The sequence below is a fragment of the Rhipicephalus sanguineus genome, chromosome 6 (genome assembly GCF_013339695.2).
Source record: "Rhipicephalus sanguineus isolate Rsan-2018 chromosome 6, BIME_Rsan_1.4, whole genome shotgun sequence".
Taxonomy (NCBI): Eukaryota; Metazoa; Arthropoda; class Arachnida; order Ixodida; family Ixodidae; genus Rhipicephalus; species Rhipicephalus sanguineus.
This window is the reverse complement of record NC_051181.1, coordinates 69,174,624-69,195,030: the sequence shown is the minus strand read 5'-3', so window position 1 is coordinate 69,195,030 and position 20,407 is coordinate 69,174,624. Positions and strand designations below refer to the sequence as shown.

The 20,407-nt window shown below is 47.2% G+C and overlaps 1 protein-coding gene across 3 annotated transcripts in view; it reads right to left on the bottom strand.

Moving 5' to 3' along the window:
• Positions 1-20,407, bottom strand: part of LOC119395873 (glutamate receptor ionotropic, kainate 2) — a 204,913-nt gene that overhangs the window by 45,040 nt on the left and 139,466 nt on the right. For all 3 annotated transcript variants that reach the window (XM_037662879.2, XM_049416801.1, XM_037662878.2), the window contains exons 11-13: positions 17,708-17,911; positions 8,926-9,452; positions 8,380-8,578 (exon numbers count right to left, since the gene is read on the bottom strand). In XM_037662879.2, the coding sequence (XP_037518807.1) occupies positions 8,380-8,578; positions 8,926-9,452; positions 17,708-17,911 (930 nt within the window). The remainder of the gene's footprint in view (positions 1-8,379; positions 8,579-8,925; positions 9,453-17,707; positions 17,912-20,407) is intronic.

Below are 20,407 nucleotides of genomic sequence, written 5' to 3'. Positions count from 1 at the left end.
CAACGCGATTTCTGTAACCAGGCGTCACACAACGCGAATTGCGCAACCAGTAGGTTCTTGAATGCTTCGAACCCTTTACAAAGGGCTGTGCCATAATTCTTCATCGTCATCAGGCACAGCATCATGCCATCAACAAAGTGCGCATAATGACTTACATGCGTTTAGCAGGTACCAACGCTCTCCGTAGAATGCCGAAAAATGACACGGTGCGTGCTGCCCTACTTCTCAAAAATTACAGTGATTTATAGCGTAGTGGGTTCCTCGCAAGTGCACTTGTATTGGTTGCCAAGGACATGATCCACTGCCTCGGGGTCTCAGTAAAATTACAATGATTTATAGCATAGTGGGTTCCTCGCAAGTGCACTTGTATTGGTTGCCAAGGAAGCCCATAAGCGCATGATCCACTTCCTCGGGGTCTCAGTAAAGTTCTTCGCTTCCCCCCCGGTCTCTCTCCCACGTCAAAGTATGTCATGCAGCATGACGGGAGAGGGTAATAGCGACCGGGCGTCACCCAATGCAAATTACATAACTGGTGGGCCGTTTAAAGCTTCCAACCCATTACAAAGGGCTGAGCCATAATTCTTCGTCGTCATCAGTCGTCGCGTCAACAAAGTGCACATGATGCCTTACAGACGTGTAGCTGATGCCTCGCTTCTCCGCAGAACAACGAATAATGGCGCTCGTCGTGTCCACTCTTTTTCGAATAATGGCTTAGTAGGTGCTTCCCAAGTTCACAAAAATTGTGATTTATGGCGTAGTGGGTACTATTCTAGTGAACTTGTACTAGTAGCCCTAATTGAGCTTAGAACGGGCTCTAGAAACGCCGCTCTTTCAGTTTTCGCTGTGACTGTGCTGCGGTTTCCGCGCAGGCCTGGCATTTATTTTTTCCTCTGCTTTTGTGCACCTTCTTACAAAGTCTAGCTATCGAATTTGACAAAAAATATCGTTTCTTTGTTTCCAGACTGGCAAACGCATGAGAGACGCTTACAGCCTTAGTTTTGGGCATTGTAAAACAAATACAGAAATATGAGTGCCCAGACACTCAGTCGAAGCATTGTTCTCCGAACAACCATGTCAACATCCCATTCACTCCACGGTCTTATCATGTAACTTGAAGTATCACGCTTTCTTCATACGTTGTCCTCCGAGAAGCCCCTAAATACTTCATTACTTTTAGTCAAGTGGTCTAAAAGCGATTTATGCTCTACTCAAATGCAATAAGCCGCCCGCGTGGCGGCTCACACACCTTGTACCACTGGTGCGCACTGGGCCGTGGTTTGGACACGAAATGCTGTCACTATGCGACAAAACGGCGTTCGTCTTCACTATACGTTAGAATGCGTCAGCTTACTGGCCCCCGCTCCCTCCAATGGTGCAAAATTTACACCGTGTTTCTTGCAACATTCAGCAGCAAAGGAGTGCTAGGCGCTCATAATTTATTAGATAGAATTTTTCGTCGCATACTATGTGTATTTACAAGTCACTGACAAATAGGGCATTATAACTTTGGTGTCATGCAAATTGTCGGAGACGCTCGAGACGCCCGGCAGGAGCAGTCGCTCATCGCGTCGGCTCCGTGTTTCCTGGATGATTCTCGGCGGAAAATCACCAAATACACCGGATTTCTCGTCACGAATCGACACCACAAGTCACCACGATCACCCTGACACCAAATCAGGTGGGAGGATCTATATTTGACCATTTTACGTCCGTTTTGAAGTTTGACACGCCGGCGGAAGAGGCACCTGCATAGCGATCGCCGCAGACTCCGCCGCAACCGCGGCGACGCAGTTGGGCGTCGCAAAGGGCAACGAGGAACGCGGCGCCCTACGCGCTTTGTGCGTCAGGTTTTCTGGCCAGATGGAAGTGACTGTGGAGGGAGAAAACGTCTCGAGAGAAGAATTTGAGGATAACACCGGATGGCGACCGGTGGGACAGCGCAAGCCTACAGAGCCAATGCGGGAGCAACGAAGCGAGCAGCCTCCGATGGGGGAAAGCGACAAGAAACAGAGAGAACAACGCCTTCGCCAAATCACCAGAGCTAGCAGGATGCCGCAACTTCCAAGAGAAGACTACAAGGTAATTGTTAGACCACGATGGGGACTTCGCGTCAGCGACCACGGAGCCGCCCACATTGCCAACAGCGTCTACCAAGCTGGCGATATACCCAGAGAAGCTCGAGAGCAAGACACGATCTGCCCCAACTATCAACAAAACATCATTGTGGTCAGCACTCCAGTCGAAGAACACGCCAACAGATACCAGCGAATTGCCTGTATCAAACTAGATACACAGGAATTTGAAGCCAGCGCCTATGAAGCAGCCCCAGAAAACCCCTCAAAGGGAGTGATCCGGGGAATACCGCTACACGATACCGCCCGAGATATCACAGCAAACGTCATAACCCCCAAAAACCCAACTGCGCTCGTGGCCAAGCGAATGGGCAACACCACCAACGTGATTGTACTATTCGACGGCTACCGAGTCCCAAGCTACGTGAAATATGGAGGGGCCCTAAAACGCTGTTCTTTGTACAGAAAACTACTGGTTGTGTGCTACCACTGTGGACGCTTAGGGCATAGGGAAGATGTTTGCCCTAACCCTAACGACAAAATCTGCCGAGGATGCAGGACGCCAAATCCTCCTGAAAACCACGAATGCAAGGCCAGGTGCCAGCTGTGCGACCAAGACCACCCCACAGCAGATCGTACCTGCAAGGCAAGGTACAAGACTCCATTCCTAGTGAGGAAACGCCGTTGGGAAAGATCCAGACAAGAACAAGAGAACGCGTCCTACGCAGCACAAGAAAGGCCATCTAACGCCAACTCTGCGAGCGACCAATCGGAGTCCTTCCCCAGGTTGGCGCACGAGAGGAGAAGCCGCTCAAGGTCCAGGAACAAATCCAGGTCGAACTCACGCTCCCAGTCAAGGTCCAGGGAACCCCAAAGCCCCGGCGCCGATGCATCGTTCAGGGTGAGCTGGGCAGACAAGGTCAAGGGGGCGAGCGCGGAGGCTTCTTCTGACCAGAAAGTCGCAAAACTAGAGGAAGAGTTAGCACATCTTAAACAAATGATTTTGCAAAGCAATCAGACAATTGTCGCCATGAGGGAGGAGATTAAGAAATTAAGGGAAGAAATTCACAAGTACAAAAACGCAAGCTGCAATGCAGTGACGCCACAGTTATAACAGAGGATATTGTAACAAGTATGGAGGAGAACATTGATTCCCCTCTCCCAAAACGTAAGGCTGTAGAGAACAACGGCGAGGGTACTAGCAAACCCAAGAAAACCAAGACCGCTAACATGTTGCACGAACGCCAGGAGGAATTCCAACAACGCGTCGATTTACGAATAAGTCAAATTGAAGAAGCTATGAAAACCCAAATTGAGTCAGTGAACGAAATTAAGGAGAACATGGGAGCGCAAATCAAAGAGTGGGGAACGGCTATTATGCAGCAAATTAATACAGTTATACAACAACAGGAAATTCACCAGCAGCAACTAGATAACTTATCCACTAGGGTAACATAATTCGAACGGTGGACTTCTGCTGCAGGTCTACAAGCCAGCGGAGTAGCATCCATTAAAGTAACTACCAAAGCCCCACGCTTAAAGCCGGCTATCATGACCCCGGCGATTCCTAAGCATTCAAATTCGTAACTGCCGCCATGGACAGAAGCAACCAATATGCAATATGGCGATGGAATTGTAGAAGTTACAGGAACAAGAAAGCCGTTCTACACCAGTATGTTAAAGATAAGGATAAACCAGATATTATCATCTTACAAGAAACGCACAGTCTCGCTAAATTGTCAGGCTACCGGTCTATCGGCAGTGCTGAGGGGGAGACTAAAGCCCTTACAACCTTAGTGCGGAGGGACCACACGGCAGTGCAACACAGCACTCGAGTTACTGATATAGATAATATACTAATTGAAATCATACCCACAAGAAAAACAGCGGACAGTCTCTTCATCCTAAACGTGTACAGTAACCCGAATTTCACACGACACAGATCCCTAACACTCTTTAAGCGAACGCTTACCATCGCGGGCCACCGAGTTGTGATATACGGAGGTGACTTTAATGCTCTCTATTCCACGTGGGGCTATAAACATGTTCACCCCAAGGGCAGGCATCTTTGGCTCGACTCGCAGCAGGAAGGTCTAACCCTCATCACTGACCCTACAATGCCCACTAGGCAAGGGAATAGTGTATGTGGCGATTCCACGCCCGACCTCACTGTTATAAAGAACGCGCAATCAGCTCGATGGTTTAATACACAGCAAGACTTCGGGAGCGATCACTCCATTATTGAAATACAGCTTATAGGAGGCCCCACCAAATACAAGGGCAAACAGCTTAAGCTCGTTGACTGGGTTAAATTCAGAAATATAAGAGAGGGCATCACAGAAAACATTACAGACATTGACCAATGGACAATCTAAGAAAGGATATTTCAAAGGCAACACAAATGGTCCCACCGGAAGCTCAGCTTGAAGTGATGGACAGCCGGCTCTTACATATGTGGGAAGCGAAAGAAGGGCTGCAAAAACGGTGGAAAACGCAGAAACATAACAGAACACTAAGAAAAAAGATAGCCACACTAAACAAGGAAATCGAACAATATGCAGAACAGCTTTGCCGCCAACAATGGGAAGAAACCTGTACCACTATGGACAACCAATTGAGCCTAGCCAAAACATGGAACTTACTCAGGCCCCTCCTAAATCCAGAGGACACAAAAACAGTGCATATACAAAATATGAACAAAATTCTGCATGTATATGAAGGCACAGAACAAGAGTTCCTCAAAGAGGTCGAACTTAAATACATATCCCAGGCGCCGCCAAGCGCTCAACCCGAATACTTGGGAGTGCCGAATACTGACCTCTATGAAGAATTCAGCGAAGCAGAGATAAGAGAAGTTTTACACAAACTCAATACTAAATCGGCACCGGGCCCTGATGTCATTACAAATAAAACACTGCGGAACTTAGACGATACGCCTCTTGGCAAATTAACAGACTTTATTAATGAATGTTGGATACAAGGCCACGTACCGCCACAATGGAAAACGGCGAAAGTCGTTCTTATACCCAAGCCTGGTAAGCGCCTGCAGCTTGAAAACCTAAGACCGATATCACTAACATCCTGTGTAGGTAAGCTGATGGAACACGCCTTACTCGCCCGACTCACTAACTACCTAGAAGACAACGACCTACTCCCATTTACAATGATAGGATTTCGGAGGAATCTCTGTGCACAGGACGCCATGTTACAACTAAAACAACAGATCATAGATGACCCTGGGAGATCAACACGAGCCATCCTCGGGCTTGATCTCAAAAAAGCATTTGATAATGCCAGCCACCAAGCCATACTGAATCATGTCAGTAACTTAGGCTTAGGTGAGAGGACATACAATTACATCCGGAATATCCTCACGAATAGGAAAGCAAAAATCATAGCAGGGCACCTCACATCCGAAGAAATATCCATAGGCAGTGCAGGGACGCCGCAAGGATCGGTGATATCACCTATGCTATTTAACTTAGTCTTAATTGGCCTCCCTAGCAGATTAATAAAGATCGAAGGATTACACCACACAATCTATGCAGATGACATTACTCTCTGGGTAAGCACCGGCAGCGATGGGTTAATTGAACAACGGTGACAAGAAGCGATGGACACCGTAGAACAATACTTAGAAGGTACTGGTCTTACGTGCCCAGCCGAAAAATCTGAGCTCCTACTATATAGACCAACATTAAAAGGCCAACCTCCCAAGCACCACAACACACATACATACCCAGACATACAATTTACAACACGAGATGGACACTCCATACCCATTGTCGACAAGATAACGGTACTGGGGTTAATAATAGAGGCTAAAGGGACCAACGGGGAAACGGTTCGCAATCTCGAAGCGCGAAGGCGTCTCAAACGATGCGCTTAATCAAAAGAATCACCAACAGGCATAGTGGCATGACAGAAGCCAATGTCATAAGGCTTATCCACGCGTTTGTCATTAGCCAAATTACGTATGTGGCCGCGTACCAGAGATGGTTCGCAGCAGAAAAAATGAAGCTAAACAGCCTGATCAGAAAAATCTACAAACAAGCGCTAGGACTCATGCAAACCACAAGTACAGAGAGGCTCCTAGAGGTAGGTCTACATAACACGCTTGATGAACTGATAGAGGCGCAACATATTGCACAGTACGAGCGCCTCTCTAAAACCAAGACTGGTCGATACATTCTAGAGAAACTAGGCATCACTTATCACACACAATATGGCACCAAATGCGAGATTCCTCGAAACATACGGGCTAAGCTCACAGTCCCACCGTTACCCAGAATCATGCACCCCGTACACCACGCAGGCAGAAGGCAAAGCAGAGCGAAAAGCATGATAAAGAGCTTCGGAAAGAACAAAGAAGCGGTCTTCGTAGATGCCGCTCGTTACAAACAGAAACGCTGTTTTGTCGCAGCAGTGGTTAATCACAATAAACAATGCAGCACAAGTCTGACAATAAACACGACACTCATTGAAACGGCGGAGGAGACAGCTATAGCTATGGCCATAGCCCAAACTGACGCCCATTATATAATTAGCGATTCACAAACGGCAGTTCGCAACTTTGCAAATGGCAGAATCTCCCCTGAGGCACTGCGTATTCTTAGAACATGCAAAACAACCCAAGACGACAGGTGTGTCTACATTCTATGGTTCCCAGCCCACACACACGACCCAACGGGAGAGGTCAACCCTAACGAGGCTGCACACAACGTAGCTCGAGGACTCACTTTCCGGGCTATGACAAACGTTGGTCCCTCGTCAGAGTCTTCTGATGTGTGGGAGTGGGAGGACCGAATGACTACATTCAATGACATTACTAAACACTATAAACTGCAGAGGCGCGTTTACCCACCACCTCACCTTAAACTCAGTAGGTCGCACTCTGTCCAATGACGACAGTTACAAACCAGGTCATATAAGAATCCCGCGCTACTACATGTTATATATCCAGATATATACACGACCGATCAGTGCAAAGATTGCGAGGCACGAGCTACCTTAGAACATATCCTGTGGGAATGCCAGGGATTAATACACAGTGATGAGAACGCGGCCTCCACCGACAGCCTCCGCGCGCGTTGGCGGGCCGCGCTGCTCAGCTCAGCTCTGGACGATCAGCTCTGGGCAATCCAGCGGGCCGAGGAAGCCGCTAGGAGGCAAGACCTCCTAGCCGACACCTAGGCGGGAGCCCAGCCCACAAACACGTCGGATACAAAATAAAGTTTTTTCCATTCCATTCCATGCAAATTGTCCGATGTCTAAGCGTGGAGTTGCATTTTTAATTTGCACGTATCGGTTCTCACAAATGCAACTTTTAGAAAAGGCAACATTTCGAGTTGCTTTCTCTCATTTGTCTAGGTCAGGGGTCCCACACTCATTTCAGCTAGAAGGTCTGACGTTACCACTATACAGGTCTTTATATAAGATATAGGAAGAACTTGCTCTTGCGCCATATATATATATATATATATATATATATATATATATATATATATATATATATATATATATATATATGTGTGTGTGTGTGTGTGTGTGTGTGCGTGTGTGTGTGTGTGTGTGTGTGTGTGTGTGATGAAACAACAAGTCCTGAAGGTCCAGTGCACTATTATTTGAAGAAATTAGAAAATTGCATATTGCTACTCTTTACGTTTAGGCCGCCCAACGGCCGAATCGACCTATATATATATATATATATATATAGCTCGTTTATGCGTAAGATTTGGCGCGAAGATTCGAGAACCATATCGATACGGATCGTCAGATTGACCGACATCTGGACGCCGGTTCAGATATAGACAGTTCTTGTTATACGGTTACCTTTTCAGACATGGGGACCGCCGGGGGTGGTTCAAGAAAAAAATGCTTCATACCAGTCACGTCTGTGTAGATCATGAGCATACTTATTACAAACATAAAGAAAATATGCGATGAAGACAGCCATGTACGGGCCAGGCCGCGTGTTTGAGTCCCCTGGTGAAGGTGCATCCATACAACATTCCTAGTAACGTGCACAACGAAAATGAGCTGCACAGAAGTGCGTTACCTCTATCGTTCAAAGGTTGGCAAGTGAAAATATGTCCTTCGCTGTGAATTGGACATTAAGGCTCTCGCCTTCAGTGCTCTCGTTGTGAGTGGTTTTTTTCTTTAGTTTTATGCTACGAGAAAAACATTGTAATGATATTTTCATGAAAGCTTCAAGGCAGAAAATGCAAAGCGAGCTGCGCAGAAAGTGTCCAAGTGCATTTCTACCTAACGCGTTAGTCCGACACTCAAAACGGAATGCGCTTCTCACCTGAAAAAAGGCTTGCGTTGATCCAGAGCGCACGCATCCGTAATGTATATCTGACTGCTTCGCGAGGTCCTCGACGCTTTCTATGGGTGACTTGAGTCGCTCTCGGGTCAAGAATGAGGCCAGGTTCGCCGTGTAGGAGGAGACGAGCACGAATGAAAAGAGCCACCAGGTTGCAGAGATAATGCACGTCGAGGTAGACCTGCCACAGGCAGATTATGCACATTAGCGCGTAACACGACATCCTCAGGGTAAATGGCTGATCGCGCACGATGCGATAGTAAAATGATTACACTGCCATCCAACTAACTTGATAAATAATAATCTATCAATATTTATCATAATCAGTATAACGTTTAGCGCAAAATATGTGTGTATGTGTGTTGTCGACAGTGACGTCTACTGTAGCAACTGCAACGCTATTATTACTCAAAGGCAGTGATGACTTCTCATCAACCCTACACAAAGAGAAAGCAGGGAAGGGTGAGCAAGATATACAGATCTTTAGTAGCGCAACTATCACTCCCACGGCTAGAGGCAAACACTCACCTAGGTAAAGGTTCGCATCCCTGTTGCATGATGGAGCTGATCGTGAACCACAGGCTGTTCAGCAGGGTCAACCTATTCTTCACAATATCTGTCGAGTCCACACTTTCACTGCTACCCCTTATTTTCTCACCGTGGTGGATTACGAGGTTGTTGTGATAAGCTTGCACTTTAATAACGTCGAGCTGCGCACCACCGCACATTTTTTCTTCGACGCAGCCTTGACAACAATGAGCTGGTTCTTGCTGGCATTCACAGCAGTACTGTGTCTTGGCATCTCTGCCGCCTCTCCACCGGGAGCTTTGCACACGAGTCACGCAGCAGAGCAGCAGACTTATCACCACGTGTGCTGCGGCCACACACAACCACACATCGACAGATAGCGGCGAGAGAAAGAAGAAAAGAGAATGGTCTTCTTGGTTCTTGCTGAACAAGATGCTCACTCCCAGCGTCATAAAAGGGAGCGTGAAATCTACAGCTTCTTCCCGTGCTGACGTAATAGTTATGTCTCCTACTGCCAGGTCCGCCTCCTGAAAGAGAGATAGGCATTTAAACTACTGAATCGCACCAGCGAAATCAGCACAATAAAACAGCATAGCGAACTTCACTGATTCCTTTATCACTGAGATCATTGACTGTGACAGCAGCATTCATCCCCGGCAAACGTATGCGGTCAGAACGCCGTTATGGCTGATTCCTTGAGGTAGCATGATCGTGTAGTAACGCCGCCTTTGTTTCTTTTTTTCATAAGTATTCGTTCACGTAATCTTACCTTCAAGAAAGTCATTTTCATTTACTGAAAGCTTCAACACTGCGATTAGTCTTGTAGTTTGCATAAAGTGTTGCCATCGCTACGCGAACTCTGCTGTCTCGGCGTAACTATGAGCACGCTGGCAAATATGTTTGATGGACATCACGTACAGGTAATGTGTGTCTGTCACACTAATTTTCTGAACGTGACCACGAATACTTACTTGCTAGCACATCGAGATTTTATTCAGCTATTCATACTACCATTTATTTATTCAGCGGTACCACAAATCTTACATGAGATCATATCTGCGAGGGCATATATATGCATAAGTAAACGCTTCATCAGATAACATTTGTTCATATGCTGACGATAAGAGGCACCGCTAAATTTTCGGGGCGAAGCTCCTTAAGGCGGCACCCGTTCGTCCCTCGTAGTCGTAGTCGTAGTAGTCGTAGTGCGTAAGCAGTCTTACGCTTTGACCTCCAAGGTGGTGCCGGTGGGACATTTTTCCGGTGCGTTGTTGAACAATAAAAAATTCGCAGCGTGCGCGTTAACTAAAAGCCGAATTCTTCTGTCTCTCATTCCCCATTAGCAGCCATTGGCATGTTGCAGTAGGAAACGTTAGTAGAAGTAGAAGCGTAAGTGTTAGCTAAAAGCCGACTTCTTCTGTCTCTCATTCCCATTAGCAGCCAGTGTTTACCTCCAAGGTAGTGCCTGGTGAGATTTCTCCTGTGCGTAATTAAACAATAAAAATTTTGTTCAAAACGCCGTTGGTTGATGAAATAAACCAACGAAAGACACCAGATGTTTTGTAAAAGCAAAAGGAAAGAACGCCAGATGTTTCTAAAGCAAAACGAAAAGACGCCAGCTGCTTAACGAAAGACGCCAGATGTTTTCTAAAGCAATGGTTTTCTAAACAATGAAAATTCACAGCGTACATGTAAAATTAAAGTGAGCTGCAAGTCGTCATTACTCATCGAACCTTCAGTATAAACGCGCCCGATCTCACGTCGGTGATGATGTACTGGGCAGAATTCACGGAAGATTCACGGTTTACCGATGAACCTCCGCAGCTTCGCCCACTCATCATCATTCACTCCGTGGATATGCTGTGATTTTTTTGCTATCCCTCTTGTTCTAAAGACTCCCCAAAGGCGATGCAAATTGTTATACAACCTTATTAATCCTAAAAAGACAGAACACAAATAAATGCCAGGCCTGCGCGGAAAGCGCAGCACAGTCACAGCGAAAGCTGGAAGATCGGCATTTCTAGAGCCCGTTGTAAACTCTCTTGGGGCTACTAATACAAGTACACTAAGAAAGTATCCACTACGCCATAAATCACAATATTTGTGAAATTGGGAAGCACCTACAACGCGATTATTCGTCATTGTGCGCAGAAGCGAGGTTCCAGCTACACATATGTAAGGCATTATGTGCACTTTGTTTATGTGACGACTGATGGCGATGAAGAATTGTGGCTCAGCTCTTTGTAATGGGTTGGAAGGTTTAAACGGCTCACCAGTTCCGTAATTCGCATTGTGTGACGCCCGGTCGCTATTTAACTCACCCACTATGCAATATAAGATACACTGACGTGAGAAAGAGAGACAGAGAGAAGAGGGAAGAACTATATGACACCATGAGGGAATGGATGATGGGCTTATGGGCTACCTTGGCAACCAATGCAAGTGCACTTGCGAGGAACCCACTACGCTATAAATCATCATAATTTCTGTGAAATGGAAATGCTTACGTGACGACTGACGACGATGAAGAATTGTGGCTTAGCTCTTTGTAATGGGCTGGAAGCTTTGAACGGCTCACCAATTACGTAATTCGCATTGTGTGACGCCCGGTCGCTATTTAACTCTCCCGCCATGCAATATAACATACATTGACGTGAGAAAGAGAGACAGAGAGAGGGGGGAAGAACTTTGTTGAGACCCTGAGGAAAAGGATGATGGGCTCATGGGCTTCCTTGGCAACCAATGCAAGTGCACTTGCGAGGAACCCACTACGCTATAAATAATAATTTCTGTGAAGTAGGGCAGCAGCCACTATGCCATTTTTCGTCATTCAACGGAGAGCCGTGGTACCCGCTAAAAACATGCAAGGCATCATGCGCACTTTGTTGGTGTTGTGCTTGATGACGATGAAGAATTATTGCAGAGCCCCTTGTAGTGGGTGGAAGCATCCAACAGCCCACTCGTTGCGCAATTCGCATTGTTTGACGCCTGGTTACACAATTCGCGTTGTGTGGTGCGTGGTTGTTATTTCACTCGTCTACCACACTAAATTACATATCTTAATGTGGTTCCTTCTGGACATGAGGCCTGTATAGCGTCGTTTTGCAAGGCAGTTCCAAGCACCGGCATGGCTCAGAGGTACAACACTGGGCTCCCACGCAGAGGACCCAGGTTCGAACCCCGTTCCATCCTGGAATTTTTTTTATTTCGTTCTTTTTCTTATTTCGAGCGATAGTGGTTGCGGACACCGGCGGCGGCGGCGGACAACTACGCCACCAAAAATGGCCGTTGAAATGATCTCATAACAGCTTTCGCTGTAAAAGACAGGGCGTGCAAACACGGACACAAGAAAGAAGTGAGGACACCACAAACGCCGACTAACAACTGAAGAGACGCACAACGGCTGAAAAGAAAGGAGGCGTTTGTGGTGTCCTCACTTCTTTCTTGTGTCCGTGTTTGCACGCCCTGTCTTTTTAGAATGAATACTTACCAACTAGCTCAGCTCTCTGTTATTCTAAACAACCTTATTAAGTAACACCTGTCGAGAATTTATAGTAAAATATGGCAACACTAAGGCCACAACTCTCCCTTATTCAAGAAAGCATGTTCCCCACTATACTACCGTGCCGGGTTCCAATGCCGAGTATGTTGCGACGCCTTGGCCGAGGACTCAGCCCCGGCCTAGGCAGCGTGGCATACTCGGTCTAGGCATCGGTCGCGTGCCCTGGTGTTCGGCCGGCTTCCTGGGTTCGCAGCCCTCGTGAATTTTCCCGCTTATCAAAGGTATAAATTGGATAGTGGTAAGAAGGGCCGAACAAATGGGTTGAGACGTGAAGCGTGAGTGATTTGAAAATCCCGGCTAACGGTGGTGTAAAATGACACAGCAGTTAACTTGGAAGGTTTGTCCAGCAATAACGTAGGGGTGTCAAAAAGGCGTTTAGGAAATTATCACACAAGCCTGAAGAACGAACAGGCGTCGATACGTAGCATCTGAAAACGGGAGGAAGCAAACGTCGAGCTGAGAGCTGTTGTAATGCTGCATCCGATCTTGCTGACTGGCTTCTGTATTGAGGCGAGCATGTTGCCGATATTGCTCAAGATTAAAGACGAATAATTTCGGTATACTTGCCGGGCAATACAGGAAGCATTTAGGTGAAAAACGCCGTTCATGAATGCTGGAGAACGAAGGTGGACGAGGTAGGAATATAAGCAACTAGCTATTTGCTGCTCAGCGCTGTTCTCTAAGACAATATGACTAATGAATGCGCGTCAAAATTACATTTTGTGCGATATCTGTCCTCGTGAACGCTCTGCTGAGTTTCGTTGCGTGTCCATCTTTGCGCAGCGCACGAAATTGACAAGGCACACAACGCTTGTCCCGTCCTCTTCTCTTGTGTGCCTTGTCAATTTCCTGCGCTGCGCAAAAAAGGATAAGTTCCAAACTCGCCCACCTGTCAGTCTTACTACAGTGCATTGCTTGTGCTGTAGCGAAGCAATGACATCAATGAAGATGGATGCTGTAAGGGATGCAGACAACAATTGCGGAAGCAATATTCTCAGGATCTGTAGAGATGCTCTTCGTGATGACAAGGTGGCCGACCACTTTGATGATCTTGTAGGCAAAGCGCAATCTTTTAAAATATCTAAAACACAGCGCTCCTATTCTGCCTCTGCGCTTAGTTCAAACGGATAAAGTGCTGGCAAAAGGCGTAATAATAAATAACTATGTCATCAAGATAGCAGAAACCGGTGTTGAACTTCACGCCGCTTACATTTGTGTTCATCACTCTTGAGAAAGTTACAGAAGCATTGCATAGGCGAAGAAACATCACGTTCCATTCGTCATGTCAACCTAGTATAGCAAAGGCTGTCTTGTCCGTGTCCACTTCGCGCGCTGGGTGGCGTGATCGGATAGCGAGCCTTGGGAAATACTGGGCGCCCTGGGGGGAATGAAGAGCGTCGTCGAATCGATGCAGCGCTAGAGATGTTTGCGCGTCATCCTATTATGCTTCGGAAAATTGACAAATAATCGTACAAAGCGTCGCTTTTTCCAGACCATCACGACAGAAGACGGCGGAGATCTGGTGGACAGCCGCTTTTTATAGCATCTTATCATGAGAACACCGTTCTGCTCGCTGACTTTCCTACGCACTCAAGATTCACGATATCTGCCGTGTGTCATCAAAAGGCCATTGGTTGAGATGCGATGTGCTGCAACGGAAGTGTACGTTCAAAGTTTTTAGTAAACTCATATGATGTGCTGCGTTCTCTAAGGGCTGAAAAGACTTCCTTCAGAGATTGGCGAGAGTGGGCTCTATTGCTTCGGGTAAAGCAGTGTTTGAAATGTCATCATCAGCCGGCTAAAGCAACGATTGTGGAGTGCAACAAGCAAAGTGCAATCTGTATCAGTAGGGTAAGTAACGCAGGTACCTTGGGGCACCGCCAATGGCAAGGAAGGCTAAATGTTCTAGAACTAGTTGCTGGAACGTCGATTTACAGTTGTGAAAATGCATGAAGATAGCGATGGTGTTGGGCCCGCTAGACATGTCGTTACCTAGCAGTAAGAAAGAACGTCAACCTGAACGATGGTGTAAGAATTAGTGTAGGAGTGAGTTCATGGCCTATATGGGTAAAGCACTCTGCAGCTCTGCGAAAAGAAGGATTTCTGCTTCGAGATCACGTGGAAATTCAGTGCATCCCATGTATCACAAATGAGGCCGTGGAGATGAAGATGAACTGACGGATGAAAATTAAATTGTACAATAAGAGTACAATAGGGCAGTACAAAAGCTCTAATTTGATGATGGATGCCGTCGTTGAAAACGTGCACTGCCCGAACTACAGGGGTTCGAATCAGAGTGGCATTAGCATATATTGTAATGAAGATGGACATTAGTGCGCGTCTCTGAGTTCTTCAAACCGGAACACAATTCGACACTAATAACAGAAAGTGTGGCATTCTTGTCAACGAAAGCTTCAAACTGCATATGTTCAACACGCACCGACAGTATACTAGACTTGCATTCCGGGTGAAATCGATGGAATCCGAAATATTCAGGTTTACCTACACAATTAAGCGTGTTTAGTTTCCTGGACCACCGTCAGCAGATGAAGTAGACACTCTAGGTGAAGAGGAGGAGCATGGCATTGGCGAAAGAAGGGGCGACAGAAACTATCTGTGGTGCAGCGGTTCCTAAGAAAGCAAAGCAACCTGTTCAAACACTTACTAGCGAAGCTGTGGTCGTCATGCCGTTGAAAAGTTATCTCTTTCGGAAGCGTCCTAGCCCAATCATTCTTCGTCTTGACGGCCTCTGCAGAACACTGAAGTACGGCCACGGATGTCGCAATATTAGCGGAGCCGTCAAGGTGGCCACCAAGCGTTATACTAAAGTTGAACCAGCGTTCTTCGTGCGAGAAACACAACGACACCTTGCCGCGCAAGTGTCTGCGATGGTGACTGCTTGCATAACGAGGCTACAGCAGCAAACTGAGCATTAATGGGTAGTCAACTCGGGACGTGTGAGAACGTCCATATCTGCTCCTTCCCTCACACTTTTCTGAAAGCGACCGCAAGAAAACATTGTCTAGACGCACAGGGTACGTAAATCTGCCAGCGCTGGTCCTCGCCAAGAATTGAGCGGTTTGATGCAAGTAGGTTGCTGTCTTTATTTCTTTTGCAATGAGGCGAGTCAGATTGTATGCGGATATGAGGTGAAGTTCATCGGGGCACAAGCACGTAGTGCTCATTGCAATCACTGCGGAAGGGGTATTAACAAGGCATTTGTAACCTACCGTCCCACGGTCGCATAGAATACATGGCGTACACATTCACTGCCCGCCATGGTGTTCAGAACGCGGCGGATTGCGACGATGTTTTCTATGTAAGTAATGTAGGACTCATAAATATGCTAGACACACTCAGAAGCTTTTTGTTTAATGATGGGTGCACAGAGCGAATGCTGCGTCGTGCGCCTACTGTGCCGAATGCGTCCTGTGCTGTAAGCCTTAAATAACCAAAAGCAACTCGCTGAAGCTTCTACTCTGCCGAAGCTGCTCTTTAAAAAATTATTTACCGATCTCAAGCACATGGTTGAGAAGGCACGTCTTCCAAACGCCTGTCAGGTGATATGTTACGTGTGCCAGCGTCGCAGAATTGTTCCAATTATTATATGTACCCACAAGATCGTGAATTTCCATTGATCCTCAACTTCATCACCATCAAGGACTCGTGCAGCTTACGTTTGAGGGTCTTTCTGTTAGGTGACGACTGTTAAACAACAGTCGTCACCTAATCCAACAACTAGTCCTGCTGTTGCAGGCACAGTTGTTGTTGCCGTAATGTCCGGCTAGCTTAGTAGTAAGGACGCATGGTGTAACCTGTGACCTGCTCAGTGTCGCTGGGGAGTATTTCAAGTAAGATTTAGAGCGGAGAAGACTGAGAAACGCCAGAACACTCTTCACTGCTTATAAGGCAATTTAAAGCATCAAGTCTCCATTACTCTAGCGAGTTCCCCCCCACACACTACTACGGCACCAAGCGTACAAGCATTATGTACACTTGGCGTCATAGTGATGGGGGACACGCTCTCTCGAATAATAGGCCATGGACTATGTACATAACCTATATACAATGGATTATGTACAGATGATGAACGTAAAATGGACACATAATTCTCACAATAGTAGAATATATTTATGGCGATAACCGATGCGCTTTTCTGAAAATACCTTATAGTTGATCCCTCTTTCATAGAAGCTGTGCATTACAGGAAAGTGAAGCGTTTCTATGTAGATGCAGTCGCTGCACTGCTGCATGTTAAGAAATATATTATCCGCTGTCCCCAGTACCGCATCTCCACCGAGTGCAAGGCCACGATTCGTTACCCCCGCATTCTCGAACGTTCCTTCACTCAACGCTTCACCTTGACTTCAGAAAGTCGGTGGGAATGTCGTCTCTATATAGGCAGAACAAGTCGCTGCATACCAGCGACAACCTGCAGCAATTCCTGAGAAGCGCCGCGTCATTTCAAGTCGAGCAGCGGCGCTGTGCTCAACTCGGCAAAGTGAAGGACGAACTTCGAGTCGAGGCTTGTTTGAGAATACGGGGGTATGTGTCTTTGGCAGCCCCGTAGGTTGCGACATGCTCAGCTCTACGAATGCGACATGCGCAGTTCTCAGCGCGAGCCACGAGCGCTCGAAATTGTTCTGCTTGCGTCCAGCTTGCGCTTGCCTGGCTGCTCCAACGTAAGCGTGACTGCAGCGGGGCACGCCGAGAACACCCCCGTAGCGCTTACGCGCTATATTTCGCTGCAGCAGTGTTGCTGCGCGGCGCCATTCCTATCAATAACACGATGTATGACAGCTCATTGGCATCAAAGTTGCTGTGTGTATACATGGCACATTGGTTGGCGCTTCCCGCTTCGGTAATCGAAAGCGATATAGTCGGAGGTTCGGTTCTCCGGTAACGTAACTCAGCTAAAGTTTTCTTCACTTCTGAATTCGTTTATGAGCTACCAGTGTGGCCTTTTATAAGCGTCACATCCGTGCTGGAAATGAAACAAGAGAGTTGTAGGTGCAGTCCGTCATAAAACCCTTTCGCGTGGGCGTCCTCTGTAAGCATTGATGGGAGAAAAAACCATAAATACGTGATCGTTCGACGTTTATAACTCCCAAAGGTATCATCGATAGACAGTTTACTGGCAAAGCTGCTGTATCAAATTATCTTTATTTCCTCAAAGAAATTTCGAAAAAGTGTACAAATATTAGGTGGTGATGTTCTTACCCTGTCAATTAGTTCCCGGACCATACCATTCCATCGACCTTGGGCGTCTTTAGTACCATGTGCACCATCTCTGACCAGCTTGATGTGATAACGAAAGCCCAGATGCCGAGAGATTTCACGAAGAAGGTCAACGCAAAATCCCTCGAAGCGGTCATTGGCGCGAAGCTTGTGAGCGGACGATTTCAGCATCATGTATGGTGCGTTCTGTGAAAAAGATAAGGAATATCAATGAGCTTCGGTGAATCGTTAGTTTGTTTCTTTTCCAACTGTATATTTTCATGTAGTTTCATGAAATGATACACATTTAGATGACGCTAGTTCGCGTTTTTTTTTCTTCAGTTATTTCGCCATTACACACTAGGTTCGCTATACATGAACATCTTTTTCTATTTTTTATAGAAAACTAACCAGCGAGTGCCAATATTAAATGTCATAAAAGTCAGTAATTCAACATGTAGTTAAGCCCCTTTCCCCATCACACATGCAGAATGGAAATGCGACGCTATTTCCTAGCAGCATAGCTAGTACATGATCGCTTCCACCTAAGTAAGCTGTAATGGCCGGTAATCCCCGCGAGCGAAGCAACCATCATGACGGCTTCGCCGGCAACAGCACAAAATACTCTTTCAGCAAAGCCCATATTTAGCGGAGGAAAGTGTATTCCGTATTCATAACACTGTTGGCCGTGTGTACATTTTGACTAAGTACTTTCATGAGTGGGTAAAAGCAGCTGAGCTTACATTTTGCCTTGTTACGACGTGCCACATAGTTAAGTGCAGCAAGTATTACTACATAGCCTTGCTGTATAATGGAAGATCAGACAAAGTAGAGACACGATGGCAAGAGATGGTATAGTGGCATCCTTAGGGTAAGAGGCTTCGCAAACATCGGTGTAGAAAAGGCTTCAGCCTCCCCTTCTCCCCCCTCCCCGGCCTACACAACTAACATTTTCCCCATCTACAGGTGTCCGTTAAACGTACGCAGGTGAAGCACTATGCGCCTGTTTCGCAACCGAACGTTACCCGCTTATTGCTTGAAATAAAAATGCGCCCAGTAAACGTGCACATAGCCTTTTCTCCTACATTCAGCCGTACACACGCATGCATTCTTAATCATCGATTATTCTGTATTCTTTGAAGTGGCTTTCCAGTATAGGCCGATTTCGTCGTTCTTGAATATTTTTTTCCTCTTTTCTCTGCATTTAGCGCCATTAGTAAAGCAGCGTTTTCCGCGGACCTCCTACATTTCTTCTTTTATGCTTTAGTTTTGCTTGGCACAATTTGTAGTCGTAGCGCAGTTGTAATAAATGGTGTAAAAACCTTGCCTGCCATTGCTAAGCTAAACAAAAGCTTATGACGCTGAAAACGCTTTCAGCTAGTAGGACACATGGGGAGCGCCTTCTTTGAGCACTGAGAAACATATTGCTTAATATTGCCACGGTTGCATTAGAGCAACAAGCCCGGAAGGAACAACTTCGCTGACAACAGAGGAGCAATCGCTGTTGTTGTTGCTACAAAAGAACACTGGCTGGACGCCGAAGACACCGCTGCTCCGCCTCGAGTTTTGGCCGGCAAGCAATGTGGCGACGTCGACTACCATCGGCCTTGTCAGTAGGACTCACCACCAACTCGAAGGCAACTAACATAATCAACGATCGTTTCCACAACATCAGCTGCGTGTATGTCTGCGCTTCAGTTATACGCATGTATATATATATATTGTGATGACAAAGAACGACACTGGGGTCCGGGCGCACGGGGAGCTGATCAAGGCAGAGGAAGAAGAGGTTCAGATTGGAACAGCTTGCCCGAGAAACGGGTGTTGTCTCTGTGTGGTTCTTCACAATGGCGCAGCCTCCGACGTCAATCGAACCTTGAAGCGGAAGCCACGTGTCTTCGAGGGTCATCGGCAGCGCGGGTCTATCCATCCAAGGAACGCCGTCCACGCTTCCTCTATCATGGACTCCACGACTCGACCGCTGCTGCCGCTACTTATGGAATCATCCGCGGACGGCGTCCATGCCTCTTCGGTGGTTCCAGCGTACGACCTTCCAGGAAACTTGCTACCACTTTCGCCTGGCAATGTGCACGGGCTCCTGTCGTCTAGGAACGTCGCGTACGCGCCCCGTGACACGCATCCGGTGCCCAGGACTCTTTCAACGCGTGGGCATCCAAGGGACGCTGTTCAGCCTTCCTTGGACATGAATGTCGCCGTCGGGAGCACTGCTGCCACTGTATATTCCGGAGACGTGAATCCTGGCTCCTCGTGCGCTTCATCCGACAGCGCCGCGGAGCTGTTGCGTACCATCGCACAACTCCACGTCGAGATTAACACCTGGATAGTGCGGTGCTCCGAGCTGTACCCTGCCGCTATCCCATCATTGTGCGCAACGAATGCCCTGTTTGCTGCAGCTGCCTCACAAGGCCTTGATTCCAGCTCCGTCCAGAGCCCTAGAGAGCTCCGGTGTGCCCTGACGCAGCTCGCATCTCAATTGGGCTCCTTGGCGTCGGCATGCTCCAGATTTTCGTCTGCCTCCCCCCCCCCACCCCCCCCCCCCGTCGCCGGCTGTCTGTGAGTTACCGGAGTTCTGCGGCTTCGAGAACGACGCCGAAAACTGGGTGGCGACCGTGAAGCAGTCGGAGCTCGCGAGTGCTGGACGGATCAGCAGAAGTGGTCCGTGGCCATCGACCGCCTTGGAAA